The following is a 15,637-nucleotide window of genomic DNA, read 5'->3' on the forward strand; positions in this document are numbered from 1 at the left end:
TCCCTTCCGCCTGCCGCGCGGCTAGAAGCGCCATGTCACAAATTGCGCGCCGCACCCCCACCCTCTCCAGTGGAGGTTCGAGTCCTCCGTCGGGCGTGTGTGTGTGTGTGTGTGTGTGTGTGTGTGTGTGTGTGTGTGTGTGTGTGTGTTGTCCTTAGCATAAGTTAGTTCCAGCAGTGTGTACGTATAGGGACCGATGACCTCACCAGTTTGGTCACTTGGGAATTCACACACTACACTTCCTCCCATTCCATTAATGGTAAACAGGCTTGACCTAAAGATCTCATTGCTGACAATTTTTGGTGTTACCCAACTCTTGATACCGAATGATACGTGAGCTTGGGAGCTTTCAGTAATGCTTCAGAACTCTGGGGACTTTTTCAGCACATTCTTCTGCATTTATTGATAGTATTTCGTGCGTTATAATGTGTTTTGAAACCCTCTGCAGCAGCGTTTATTCTGATTGGACGAACAATCAGCTAACCTAAACCATGTGTTAGTGTGTGATACCACATTTCTGTGCCATCTTAACTAGTCGAAGAAATGTTACCTACGAGGGAAAAAAGTAGATAATTGTGTCTTTTGATCGGAGGAACGGCCGAAGTATCGTGATGGCAGATTGACTTATTAATGACAATGGATAATGAAGAAATTAAATACGCGAAGGCAAATGGGTGTAGGACTCCGGGGGTGGCGTAGCATTTGGCGGGACGTCGCGCGCGGGCGCCGTCTGGTCGCGTCTGGTAGCGTCGCGGCGCGGAGGGCGCCAGCGTCCCCATCCCCCGTTGCGAAAGCCCATTGGCCGCCGCGCGGGCGCCTGCGCCCCTATTGGCCAGCACAACCCCTTATTGCGGGGCGCGCCGCTCCGATCCGCTCAGACCGGCCGCCGCAGTCGCCATGGCGAGGTAAGTGCGCCCAGTCGCCGGCTCGCTGCGCGCTCCGACACATCCCGCGGATAAATTATTTTTTCCCGGGCGGACTTGTGTCAGGCCACCCTACCGTGTCGCTCCCCTGCGGTCGTGTCGCCAGCTCAGTAGCGCTCGCTGTTCGTCGATAGGCAGCAGTTCTGTTGGTTTCGTGAGTCAGTCACTAAGCCGCACTGTTCTTTAGGGGGGAAAGCGGGACACCACGTCGGGGGGAATTTTATTTTTCCTATCAGTCGGTGATACTAGGTAACGTCATTTACATCCCACTTTTTGTTTATTCGGTGTCAGCACTCTCGGGCTTAGCGTCTCCACGACTCATCGTGCTTTTCGCGTTCCTAGAAAAAACTCTAATGTTCGTAAGGTTTTCGGGCGAATCCCTCGCAGGGAACATCAGTCTGCGAGTTGTCGCAGTTTTCAATTGTGAAATAAGTGTTATCATTTAATTTTCGTCTCTAAATTCAATAGTACATGTAACAGTTCCCTTAAGATGGTGTTATTTACAGTCTTGTTTTGTTTGCGTTAATTGGCTGCCGATTTACAAACCGAGATAACAGAAATCTTCCAGTATTTTAAGAACTGCGTTTTTGTTAATGCTTCCATCGCTGTTGGCTAGTCAAACAACATAACTGAAATATCATGTGTCGGCACTGCTTCGTAGAATACTGATGCCTGTAGTGCGTAGACAGCTGGCCGTATATAGGTCTAAAACAGAAAATTTAAGCTGAGATATCGAGGCAACTCCCGAACTTTCAGGTTTCATCAGCAGGGTTAATTATAAGTGGATAAAGAATAGAAACGGTACGGTAGGGGTGCCGCGCGGGGAATGGATGACTGGAGCTGTTGCACGTTTCTGCTACACTGGTGTTCGCGCCACAGGCTCCGCTCCGGGAGGCGTGTACCAATGGTAAGTCTGCCGTCGTCGCTTAGCAGCTGGCACTTCCACCCGCGCTTCCCGACTCCGATGCTTTCTGACTCTAGCGTTGTTCCTTCTCGAATTTCCTCGCGCGTGGCATCTACAAGTAAAGATCTCACTTCCTCCGTCAAACTGCTACTTAAAGGGAGGGAAATCTTTGGGACGGAAGTATCTGTTCAGTATTAGATCTGTTTAATGAATGTATACTCGTACAGTAATGGATGGAACTCTTGTCCGCTCGTAGCATTTTTGAGTTTTGATTTGCTGGCTTTAAGGGTCCGGTAGGTTCTGAGGGATCGGAAGTAGGTTTTACGTCGCAGATACGGTTCTGCATTTCAGTGACGTTTGTGCATTGCTAATACATGATTGCTTCTAATAATCACCTAGAGAGATTTATTTTGCTTTTTAGGTTGCCTTAAGGGTATTTTGCTTTAAAAAGAGCGTCTAATTTTTATCCTAGATGATAATGTGCGACCCCGGACGGAGAAATATTCGCGCCTGTGAGTTTGTCTTTCTGTTTTGCGTTTAGTTGATCATGGTTTAGGAGATGCAGAAATATGAAGAAAGTCAGCATTTCCTGACCATCGCATCTTCAAAAAGTTTGATGGTTGTACGACATGCAGATTGTGCAGTGACTTTGATAGTATTTATAGACCTATGCTCGGCTAGGTATGCTATAATACTGTGTTTTCATTTGCTGCGGAGCTACTGAAGTATTCAGTAAATTTCGATCGGACTGATTCCGGTTTTTGTAATCCCGTATTCACGATTTGTATCCTACCACTTCGGCGGAAATCATGGCTGCTAAGTGATTTAAAAAGTTTCTAGGAGAATGCGAGAATAATAGGTTTTTGCAGGTACGCCCGCTGTACTGCTAACAAATTATCTCCTTTGTTGATTTAAGGATAGATTCTTATTAAAAACAGAAAATTTATGTAAGTGTACTTGCAGCCACATTGCTTCGCACACATTTGTATACCTTAAGTTAATATCGGCACGCCGCTCTTTTCAGTCATTTTACGCTTGACACCAGCTTACCATCTGCTTGAATAGTTTCCTAACTTGACAGGCCCTGTACATTGACGCTCGGTTGCGGTTGTCTGCCATTCTGATTGTAAATGAGGATTAAAACAAAAAAAAATATTATTTAAATATTCTAATGGTCTACCCCCTAACGAGAAAAATATGCTGGTGCCTTCAGATGAAGTTTAAACATCAACAGATTGGGAGTTTGTACGTAAAGGAAGTACTTTGTTATGAACACTCAATTATTAGTCGCATCGTGCCAAAAATGTGTTAAATATAAGAATGGTGACCGAACGTATGGGGCAGTATTGGAATGCTCTAGTGTCTTACTTCGCGACGTTACCGTCTCAAATAACATCGTTTATGAACGTTAGAAGTAGATAACGCCTGTGATCGCGTTCTGAAGGCGTCTGCTAATTGATAGCTTATTCTGCCTTTGCCTTAGGTGGAGTGCACGAGGCACCGTGCTCTTCTGTAGACTTGGGGAAAGAGCGGAGCTGATGGAACGGGCGCGCTGCCCGTATTAAAAAGAAGCTCTGTGCCCAGTGCTCGGCCGACAGCAGTCACTTGTCGCGCTGCCCACGCAAACATGTTTCATTAATTCCCAAAAAACACCATCACGTATAAATACATGATTAACAGAGTTAGCGGCAGATCCATGTTACGAAACTCGCTGGAGTGCTGTAAAAGCTGCGTAAAGTTTTAAAACAAAATGTTGTTCGTTTGATAGTGCATTGCAACAAATCGAAAGCGATAACTGTCGAGTCGAAGCATATCGAATAATTTTCTTTCATCACACTGGTTTAGTTTGATGCATACATTGCAGTATATTCACGTATTGGTTCTGCAGCATCTCGTCAGCCAAACCTCGGAGCTATTGCAATGGTGGTCGCAGTAACGCATCTGTAACCAGTTCCAAGAGAAAAAACTCGCCACCTGTAGAGCTGGAGTGCCATCATAGCAATCGTTTTTTCCGCCGGTGGTGATATTAAAATTTAAGGAAGCATCTCGCTTTCAATGGTCAACATATGCGACACGGGACTTAGTTTACGAAGTCTAACATTTAATTTTTTTATTTAATTTTCTTTTACGGAAAAATAATTTTGTGCCTTAGTGATGTCTCGCAGTGACGGAAGAAGTGTTGTCGAAGTGGTACGAGAACCTTTCTGCGATATTGAAAGCGACGTTTTCCAAACATTTTCATCGCTAAGCTTCCATGGCTACATTATTAACGAAAAAATTACTGTATTTTAAATATGAAATGAAAGTGATATTTTCAGTGGTTGATCGCAATCGTTTTGAATAAATGTGGTCGATGCTTCTGGTCGATCCTCGAACGACTATCCCATATGATTCATACCTCCGCAGTGACAGTTGGCGTCTTGTTATGGACTGAGACTCGTTGAGATCCTCATTAATGTCCACTATATCGAACTTCTTAAGAGTTGGGAATTTTATTAGGACATTTCGCCGTCAGCAGGTAGAGTCTCCATTTCATTCCGTGGCAGATTATAGTCTGGAATTGTGAAGGCTGACATATCTACTGCAGGCTTGTGATGCTTTCGTTTTTTAAATGAACAGCAATTGAAAATAAACATTTTTATCCGACAGTTCAAAAATGTTTCGCGTTAAGCATGGTGAGTCTGTCGGAAGTACGATGCAAGTTTCTTTTTTATTATTACGCTACGAACAGTAATACGAAAACTGCTGCAATGTTGAAATCTATTGCGTCTTCTGATAGGTTTCGGACATCTATGCATGTGGGAGGAAGTAAGTTTCTCTGATCAGCGTGTTTGCATATTCATCAACTCGAAGTGTGATATGAACACCACACAACGTTGTACTTTGTTAGATGTATGCTGTTGCCTTCCTCTGCTCTGTCCAGCCAGTTACAGTGGGACACACAGTTTAATATGGAATCCAAACCAAGCCACACCCAGAACAGAAAATGAAAGCCGCATAATCGTTTTAAGGAATAGAAACATTTGAAATAAAAGCCATTAATTAAAATTTTTTGTGGGACTTGCAGAAGTAACACAAAAATAACAAGATATCTTGCCAGTTACTCAGTAAGAGTGACTTAACTCTATCTCTCAAAGGAAAATATGATGCTGAAACCTGTTCAAATAATTAAACAGTTATTAGTCTGTGGCTGGAAACATCAGGTTCTGGGAATGACATTTGAATGTATCTACAGAAGACTACACATGTTTATAGATTGAAATTAGGAGTACATCTGTTGATCAGCTAGGACAAGCTGGCATTCTGTGTGGACAGAAGAAGTTGACCTTAGCTGTCTGATAGACTGGAACAGGTCTGTAAAATGAATAGAGAGGAGCACTTCATTAGGTAGACGGTTGGGATGAAAAATGCTTTGCTTAAAGATAAGATGCTCAACTTACCAGAAAGTGTAGTACGCTGTTCCGTGTATCTTTCTTAAGCAGGGCATGTATGTATGGTATCTTATTATTCAAAGCTGTATTGTTTACAAGAGAATGCATTATGTATGTTAGATTTCCATAATTGCAAGAAAGGAAAATATTATAGTACAGCAGTTTACTTTGGAGTTTGAGGTTGGTCCTCACATGATTGCTTTGCACTTCAGGTACCAAAGACACTCTTCACAGCCAAAAAATGTGATCTGTTTATGTTATTGGTAGGATGATATGTGAATAAATAGTGTAGGTATATATTCAGTATTACTGGTAAGCTTCTGAGTGTGATGTTTCCTAAAAGTACAAAGTTATGTCCTATTACATTACTAATTATGCAAATTCAGTTATTGATTAATGCAACAATTAGGGTCTATTAAATGTGTCTTATTATCATTTTAGTGCATTTTGGTAAGGTTGGCAAGTATTTTTATGATGCTTTGTATGTAATAAATATTTGTATTGGTAATTCACACTGAAAACTCGTTCTTGTGTATATAATATTGGACTGTGGTAGTGATTAGATTCTGTTTTCCATAGCTTACACAATTCTTACAAAGTGTTTAAAACTGCAGCGATTAACTGATACGATGTACATAATTTCACACTATGGGTAACACTCCATTTCACATGTAAGCAACTGTGAATAGAAATGATATTTACAATCATTTTGGCATTTCTTAGCAGTAGGAAACAAGTAGTTGTTTGTTTAAATGTATATTGACAGTTAATGAAAAAGACCGCAGTTAAGACAAACATAGAATTTCTCAAAAACAACTTTGCAATCAAGGTTTCCAGTGATTTTAGTAGGATAATTAAAATGATTTGGGTGTGGCCCTTTAATGAAGGGGGGCCATTTTTTTCTGGGTGTCTTTATACATGAGTGGGACTGTGATTTCTCAAATTTCATCACTGGGAATACAACAGTAAACAGTAACAAAAAACAAAACATGAAAATGGTACCGATGTCACTGCCATTATTTTGTAAAATCAGTACTGCAGTAAGATCTTACCAAAATCCTGCAGTTTTTTATCATAGCAGAAGTCAGTGCACCCCATTATTTTTTTCCATGCTTTACTGGTTAATTAACTAGTGTTTGAAATTATATCTGAATGTTAAATACTTCTGCAGTTGATCCATTATAGTTACTGGGATCTCACTCGAAATCATTAGGAACACAACACTGTGCATTTAGTAGGCAGAAGTAGGTGAAACAGAAATGAAGTGTAACAAAGGAAACGGATCCCAGAAACTCTACTCTAGAAAGGTCATTTGGACATTGAAATATCAGGGATTCTCACAAGATAACTTTTCTCTCTCTCTCTCTCTCTCTCTCTCTCTCTCTCTCTCCCCCTCCCTCCCCTCCTTTTTTTATACAACATTTACAGTTGAATTGTCACTACAGTAGATAATGATATATTATTGCTAGAGAAGAAAATTCGTTCTGATGGCGTGCAAATTTATTTATTTAAAGGCCTTTGCTTACAGCTCCTGATTGGAGAATTGTACCGGAATTCATTGTTGTCATATAATGTCCTGTCATGAACAAAAGTCACTTACATCGCAATCAGCACAGAAACCAAGTCACCCGTGAGGAGGCTTGTGATTCTCACAAGATGTACATAAGTTTGGGAATTTTGTTCATGTATATTTATTTATAGAGGTACATTTGAGTCAGTTCCATTCTCAACTACTAAAACACACTATGTGTATGTGAAAATTCAACAGAAGACCATAATGTTACATACAATCCTGAATTTATAAAATGCTCAGCACCTGCAATAACAGCTTCTACATGTTATGGGGGATGTTTATTGTGTTCTGGAGCTGTTGCCTGTCAGGTTACTTTTAGTCAAGTCCACATTTTTGCCACTTGACTTGGTGCCACAAGGGGACCTATAGAAAATATATTATAATTTAAATATGTCCCAGGAATATTTCATAACACATTGTCACAAAAAAAGTGACGTGGTAAATGACATACAGAAGTAGCAGAATAGCTCTGGAGAAATTACTGTTGTTTTGGTCAAAAACTCATTGTAATAGCAGCAGAAATGTTGACTTTGCACTATTGTTTACAAGGCAATATAGTTGCTATAATTTTGTTCAAGTTTGTTTCACCAATGAAGAACAATTCTGAATCTAAACTGTCTTCACAGCTAGCCACATTCATTTAATTTCACATTCATGGGAAACCATACAGGAAGCTTACCCTGGTATAAGGTAGATCAGTACTGTGATGATCTGTGATGAAAGCTACAGACTTTAAAAATTACTTTTTTTATCCCTGGAATTACATATTTTGTGTAGTAGCTAAAGGTGTTTAATTGCTTATTGAGAGAGACAGATGTGGTAACTAGCCAGAGAACTTTTGGTAATAAATTTAGAACTACACCATAAATTGATTTACGTTGGTAAAAGCCATCCATTTTCAAATACTGTATGTAACTTACATGCAAAACTAAGTACTATCCAATTTGTAGATCTTATGAAATGACAGAATATTGTACTCAACACAAATAAGGCATGCCAAATAATAAAATCTCACAGTTATTGGATATTATGTTTTTCTCGGTGACTATTGTGAAGCTGCATTTACAGGTATTTTTTAAATGTGTATATGCTGCCTCTAATGAGTTTTGTTCAACTTATACTTTTCCAGGTAGACACTGTTTTCTCATATGTTGTTTTTGTTGTTGTTTGCCATGGCTTTCTTTGTATCTAGTTAGTAGGGTTTGCAATTTCTCTGTAATAACTGTAAGATGTGAACACAGTGCTAACTGATAGGTTCTTGGATGACTAATTTACCATTAAGTAGCAGGTCATTTGGCACATCATTTGAGTCCATCATTCTTGATGTTGAATGCTTTCAGTTCCCTACATCATATTCAGAACTGTGCAATAAGAATTGTCATACCATCTTCTTTGACTACTGGTCCTCCACATGTACCTAACAGATTCTCATGAGAGCACTGTCACTTCTCATCCAAAGATTCTCATTTAATTTGCCCAAGCAGGTGAAATCCTTTCATATAGGCCATGTTCAATAATGACTCCAAATGCCGGAACAGTGTTTTACAGTTGGTCAGTCTACCATCTTTTACGATGCATTTTCCTTTCCTGTTATGATACTTTCCTCTAGACAACTGTGTGGTACAGTGCCTAGTGCCATTCAGATATCTAGAAAGACAGGTTGTACCTGTTCACTGGCATCTACTGACTTTTAGATATTGTATATGAATAGAGCAAGCTGTGTAAAATGTAAATTTTCGCAACTGGAAATGTCACAGTTAATAAAATGTTCTGGGTTGTTATGCCCTTGTCGAATGGATTTCACCTTAAAACCCAATGTTTTGTCCCTATCTGTGGAGGACACTTTCAAGGGGGATTGTAGCGTCTTTGAATGTCCCATTCACACAGTAGCAAACCATGGTGTGAATTGGACATTCAAAGAAGCTGTGATGCCCTTTGAAAATGTCCTCCACAGATGGGGAAGAAATGTTGGGTTTTCAGGTGAAATCCATTCAACCACAGGATAATAGCCCTAACATTTTATTAATTGAAAGCAAGCTGTGTTTCCCAGGGATGTTTTTTTTTCCTGAATCCATGCTGATTCTTTGACAGAAGCTCCTTTTCCTCCAGGAATATTTTAATGTTTGAGCTTGGAATATGCTCTAGAATTCTGCGACAGACAGACACTAGTGATAATTTGTCACAATAAAGAAACTAGTTTATTGGAGTACAGTCACACAAAATATTGTTGTATGTTGACCGAAGACAAAGTTTCTGGAGAAAAGCGTAATGAGATATGACATAAATGGAACAGACACCTAAGAGGTTTAGTCAAAGGGCTGCAGGTTAAAGAAATATGCAGTTTCATCACTATCTCTCCCCCCTCCCCATATAGTTGTTGGGGGGAAAAAAGAATATAAATTTGAGTGTCCTTAAGTGTGTATTATAAATGCTTATTTACAGTAGAAAAAGTTGTCAGCAATCTTCTCTTTAAGGAAACCTTCTTGTTATGAATGTTTAAAGTTTATGTGAATAGCACTTCTGCTATAGTGCCTACCTTCAGTTTCCTTCATTTTACAGCTATGATCATTGTGGGAGTAAATAATATATTTCCTCACTCATTATGTAGTGACTTGTTACATGAATGGGTAGCTGTCTCGTCTGTGGTCTTACAAAACCCCAGGAAACCATAGAAATATAACAGTGATGCATAATGCTCACCCCCTCCCCCTCTCCCATTGATGTCTTTCCAATGTAACTTAACCTGGCATCTGCCTTCCTTGTAGTTCAAATAGTGTGGCCATATGACTTGAAATTCCTCTGGATTGAAACCTGAATAGATACTTGAGGGTCAGTCATGTCAGTGATTACTAAGTGATGGTTGAATCAAAGAGTACTGGATCATTTCACTGATTTATATGTATAAAAATAAATAGTAGTGTGATATAATGTTGACTATTTTAATTCTGCTGCTGTTGACAATATGTGCTTACAAAGTCTTTTCCTTTAATTGTCATTAAACATCCCATTGCAGTAGGCCTAAGGGTATTTAGTGATGAAATTAATTTACATGCTGTGATAGTCAATTGCACTAATATTTTCATAATTAATGAATGTTGTTTTAAGTCTAAATAAATTGATTCACAATTACTCTTTGCAGAGGGAACACTCGAGTGAGGAGACCATGGCCACACTATCACTGCGAATCAGCATTGTCGACAAAAATGTTACGAAGACTATGCAATTTGACCCAACAACTACAGTTTATGATGCCTGCCGGATAATAAGGGAAAAAATATCTGAAGCCAACCAAGGGCAGCGTAAGTGTTACACAACATTTATGTATACGAGTAAGTTTTGTGATGTTAATCAACTAGGTAACTACAGCCTAGAAATTGGCAGCTGACCTTTCAACAGAAAAAAAGTATAAAAATGTAATTTACACCACATGTGTAATTCTGCATGTTGTTGTTTTTCAGCAAAAGATTATGGTCTTTTCTTAGCAGATGAAGATGCTAAGAAAGGGGTGTGGTTGGAACCGGGAAGAAACTTGGAGTATTACATTTTGAGGAATGGTGTAAGTTGATGACAATTAAGAGTTATTAGTTCTAATAGTATGAAACATAATGTCTGGTGATACAATTTGTTCTTATGAATCTTTCTATATTAATTTCTACAGGATCTGTTAGAATATCGAAAGAAGTTACGAACTCTCCGTGTCAGGATGCTGGATGGTACAGTGAAGACATTACTGGTGGATGACAGCCAACCAGTAGTGAATTTAATGGTTGTTATTTGCACAAAGATTGGTAACTATTGATGTTTTTTACAAGATAACATTACTTAGCTCTAAACAATCTGTTTGCAACTTACTGCTTAAAACACCTTCAAAAAAAATAATTGTAATTTCAGGAATTACCAATCATGATGAATACAGTCTTGTTAGAGAGAACCAGGAGGAAGAGCTAGAAAATAAACCAAATTTCGGAACCCTTACTTTGAAACGAAAGAAAGAGGAAAAGGAACGCGATGCCAAAATGGACCAACTGAGAAAGAAGCTTAAAACAGATGATGAAGGTATCTGCAGATATTAATAACTGAGATTTTACAGTAAAATGGTAACATCAACTTCTCTTCTAGTTCAGTGTGTCCATTTCATTTTTATTAAAAAAAAGGGTCATTTGAAAAAGCTTGGAAAAAAAACCTGGACAGTTAAGGGGAAAAAATGGGGCACAAGTTGTATTGAGAAAATTTAGTGGGCATAGTTTTCCTTTGCATTGTGCTCTCAGATGATTGCAAATGACGTTTTCAATTATTCTGCTCCACTTTCAACTTACTGTTCACTTTATGTATTTTATCAAGAAGTGCATTTTTGTTTGAACATTCATGAAATGTTTCTTTGTCTTAATGTCATTTCCAGTGTCAGACCTACCACAATGTCCAGTACCAAAGTTTGATTTACACAACTTACATTCTACACTTTCTCCACTTCCAATGATAAAAGTAAACTCACTGTTTTATATTACTGTTAAAATTAATTTTCTTTTTGGCATGAGATGAAACAATGAACATGTAACGGTAATACCAACAGTGCAAAACGTTTTACGGTAAATGAACAAAAGTTGTAAAAGTGGCATTATGTACAATAAATTGCAAATCAGACTTACAGTAATGTAAAATGCTGTAGTCAAGTGAAATCATAAAAAAGTGGGACATTTGAGCATCCCCCAAAACGCTATCGGGTTGTGGATTTTTGAGGAGAAAGGGGAACTGTCTCAGGAAATGCGATACAATGGACACCCTGTTCTAGTTTGATGAAATATATTTTATGCTGTTCATTGTCATCATTTTTACATTACATTTGTTTTATGTTGGTGTGTATTAATTTAATATCCTTCACTAAAATTTGATTTGGTATTATGTTGTAGTGAACTGGATTGATCCTTCTAAAACACTTCGTGAACAAGGTATTGACGAAGGTGAAACTGTCCTCCTGCGACGTAAGTTCTTTTTCTCAGATCAAAATATTGATTCGAGAGACCCAGTACAATTGAACCTTTTATATGTCCAAGCAAGAGATGCAATGTTGGACGGAACACACCCTGTGACTCAAGATAAAGCATGTGAGTTTGCTGGTATTCAGTGTCAAATACAGTTTGGTGATCATAATGAGAATAGGCATCGTCCAGGATTTCTTGAGTGAGTATATACTGTAAGAAATTATGTTATTACTGCTTTACTGCAACATTTTTAACTAGTAGTTTAAGAGAATTGTGTAGTAATTATATTACACAGAATTATTTTAAAGTTTATTTATTGCAAGTGTTCTGTGACATTAATTTCTTTTTTTTTTTTTACTTACAGTTTGAAAGAATTTTTACCACAGTCGTATGTTAAAGTTAAAGGTATTGAAAAGAAGGTTTTCTCTGAACACAAGAAACATATCGGATTATCTGAACTTGATGCTAAAGTGCTATACACTAAAACAGCTCGTTCTCTTCCCACTTATGGTGTAACATTCTTCCTTGTAAAGGTAAGTGTTCTAAGAGCTACCATGTGCAAGTAAATATGGTTGGTTGGCCTAAGTCAAGAACAAATCTGCATTCAGTTTTATATTTTGTTGATTTTCTGTGAATTTCAACAGTGCATACGAAATAGTTCCTGTCATCAAAAACATCTCGTAGTACTGTCATAATAGCATTGCTGATGTGTGCACTTAAATTGTTCGCCACAAAATAACCATAGCTTTTTATTAAACAATAGAAAGTCCAGGTTGGAATATCAACAATATTATGAAAAGGATAGATTACTACTCACCTTAAAGATGGCACGTTGAGGTGCAGACTGTTACACATGAGATTTTGGTCAAAGCCCTCCTCAGAAAAGAAAGTGCACACACATTCACATAAGCAAGCACACCTCACACACACACACACACACACACACACACACACACACACACACAAGACTGCTATCTCCAGCCCATGCGCCTTGGTTGTGTGAAAGTGTGTGTAGTTTGTTTCCTGTTCTGAAGAAGGCTTTGACTGAAATCTCAGGGGTAAGTCTTTTCGTTGTGCTTGTCTGTAACTCAGTGGGTCATCTTTAGGGTAAGTAGCAATCTATCCTTTTCATAATATTGTTTGTAGCTTTTTGTTGTTATTTATTATGCCTGCAATAAAGATTGCAGTATATTGTTCATGTATGTATCATAAGTTATGGTTTGGTGGGAAAATATCAGTTTAATAATTAATGTTTGCACCAGTTCGTCACTACACTCATTCTTTCGCATCATGCAGAGGTGCTTGATGAAATTCTCAGAACTCCACTCTTGTTTCCTGAGTTTACACATCTGAACAAATGCAGCCATACTAAAAATTAAAAAAAAAATCTGGTTCATGCACAGATTACAATAGCCAGCTGCTATACTGATGTTGAGCAACAGTAAATGAATTCATATGGTATCAGTTAATGGTTTTATGCAGCTGTGTGGGCAGACCCTACTGACACACCTGTCAAAATGGTTCAAATGACTCTGAGCACTATGGGACTTAACAGCTGAGGTCATAAGTCCCCCAGAACTTAGAACTACTTAAACCTAACTAACCTACAGACATCACGCACTTCCATGCCTCAGGCAGGATTCGAACCAGTGACCGTAGCGGTCACTCGGTTCCAGACTGAAGTGCCTAGAACCGCTCGGCCACACTGGGCGGCACACACCTGTCAGAAACGCTAAATAGTGCAATAATTTCATTGGACTTCCTTCTAAATCTAACATCAGCTTGTCTAATCAGGTTAAAATTGATATGAGTTGTGCCAGAGTCTGAGCAACTGGCCGCAGTGTATGTGGTGATCGGAGCCTGCCTCCCAATAATCGGTTCGCATGCTGTGCCAGACACAGTACTTGCATTGTACAGGAAACACCTGTATTACATACCAAAATTCTTTGAATAATCACTATTTTCCATTCCACAGGTGAAATGTGTTTATTCTGTCCAGAGACCTTCTCATTTGAAACAAATGAACCTGTTTCTTTGTTAGGCTTTTGCTCCATTAATATAAGATATTACTCAGCAGTGACTGGTGTTTTCTGTTTAGTATAACAGAGAAATTAATTCATCCAGGGGTTTGTCAGAATATAACAAAGGAAAAAAAGGCACATATACAGACGAACAAATGTATACTGATGTGTTTAACCAGGTCAGACTGAAAGCCATTGCGAGCATTTTAATGTCATCAATAAAATATCATTTCAGCACTTAATAAAAATTGAAATAATAATGAATCATCTTCTCTGCAGATCTGTTCAGTAAGTGTCGTATTTTGTAGAGGATCTTTTAGAAATATCTTTTTCATATAGAATGTTTCTTCAGTGCATCATTATTTCTTCCTTAACAGGAGAAAATGAAAGGCAAGAACAAATTGGTGCCTCGACTTTTGGGTGTGACAAAAGATTCTGTGCTGCGCTTGGATGAAAAAACTAAGGAGATTCTGAAGACATGGCCACTGACTACCGTCAGGCGCTGGGGTGCATCTCCAAATACTTTCACTCTTGATTTTGGTGATTACTCTGATCAGTACTACTGTGTTCAAACCACTGAGGCTGAACAGATTTTACAGCTCATCTCAGGATACATTGATATAATTCTCAAAAAGGTACAAGTTGTATGAAAAAGGAACATAGTAATATTATTAAGTTTAGAAATTTTAGGTGACTAGTTCTTCTTTTGCTGCAGACTGATTTTCATTATGCCATTGTCTTTGAGATTTATATAACATTTAATGAAAGGATCCAATTTGCCACTTTCCTTTAAAATGTAGCTATATGTATTGCTTGATACTGAAGTATCTAAAGGTTTAAGGCCAAGCAGGGGCTGATACCCAAATGCTTGTGGTTATTACTCAATTTTACAGCATCTAAGTGCTGATCTGAAGTTAGGTCTATGTAATTGGAAAGCAGAAATAAAAATGCTATAAATGTTTTCTTGGAGGCACACGTAGATAGAATTTTTTTGTTATTAATACCATAGCATTTCAGTATAAAATCTTGAATTTCAGGGACTATCCCTGGAACTTGTAACTGTCTTTGCCCACTACGGCATAATGAAGCAACATTATGCAAAAGTGTTACATGTTCCATTTGTCAGAAAGTACCATGTTTCATGCTTCATGATGCTGGGAGGCAGAAAATTAACAGCCTAATGCAGGAATTAGCTTATTTAAAGGAATTTTATGTGTATGTGTTCCCAACTCTAAAAAAAGTTCATTGCTTTGTAATTAACTTCGGAAGTTTATAATGAAGACAGAAGTAGTTGTGTGTTCTGTCAATAATATGGTAACAGGCTAAAAGGAAAAGGGTAACAATATATTTGTTGTTGTAAAAATGGTGTGCTCCTAATTGGCACTATGCAATATGTTTTTTATAGTTAACTCACCAGTGCCTTTTCAATTTTTATAGAAGCAGTCAAAAGACCATTTTGGCATTGAGGGTGATGAAGGTTCAACCATGGTTGAAGACAGTGTTTCTCCACTGAAGTAAGTTTATCTTTGTAATCGTTGCAGCTCTTTTAATCTTAATTTTTTGTACACAATCTTATTTATGTCTTTTTACAGGGCTACTATCCTACAACATGAGACAAACCGCGTTGTTAAAGTTAACACTGAATCCTTGGCTAAACCTGCAGTCATTCGACCAGGTGCAGATGGTAAGTGTGTTACTTTTTTTTTTTTTAGTGTGGCAGTCTAAATTGTGAAAGTATGTTGCTTTTAGCCCTTCCTAGCATGTGGAACTAGATTAGTCTTTTCATTAAGTAATCTATGAACTCAG

The 15,637-nt window shown here is 38.3% G+C and overlaps 1 protein-coding gene across 6 annotated transcripts in view; it reads left to right on the forward strand.

The window, feature by feature from the left end:
- The window catches only part of LOC126299537 (talin-1), a 267,085-nt gene that overhangs the window by 135,983 nt on the left and 115,465 nt on the right, over nucleotides 1–15,637 (forward strand). For all 6 annotated transcript variants that reach the window (XM_049991526.1, XM_049991530.1, XM_049991527.1 and 3 more), the window contains exons 3-11: nucleotides 9,971–10,130; nucleotides 10,290–10,387; nucleotides 10,490–10,619; nucleotides 10,723–10,887; nucleotides 11,739–12,009; nucleotides 12,175–12,343; nucleotides 14,209–14,466; nucleotides 15,269–15,345; nucleotides 15,424–15,515. In XM_049991526.1, coding sequence (XP_049847483.1) covers nucleotides 9,995–10,130; nucleotides 10,290–10,387; nucleotides 10,490–10,619; nucleotides 10,723–10,887; nucleotides 11,739–12,009; nucleotides 12,175–12,343; nucleotides 14,209–14,466; nucleotides 15,269–15,345; nucleotides 15,424–15,515 — 1,396 coding nt within the window. In that variant the 5' untranslated portion in view covers nucleotides 9,971–9,994. The remainder of the gene's footprint in view (nucleotides 1–9,970; nucleotides 10,131–10,289; nucleotides 10,388–10,489; nucleotides 10,620–10,722; nucleotides 10,888–11,738; nucleotides 12,010–12,174; nucleotides 12,344–14,208; nucleotides 14,467–15,268; nucleotides 15,346–15,423; nucleotides 15,516–15,637) is intronic.

Source organism: Schistocerca gregaria, chromosome X, assembly GCF_023897955.1.
Source record: "Schistocerca gregaria isolate iqSchGreg1 chromosome X, iqSchGreg1.2, whole genome shotgun sequence".
Classification (NCBI taxonomy): domain Eukaryota; kingdom Metazoa; phylum Arthropoda; class Insecta; order Orthoptera; family Acrididae; genus Schistocerca; species Schistocerca gregaria.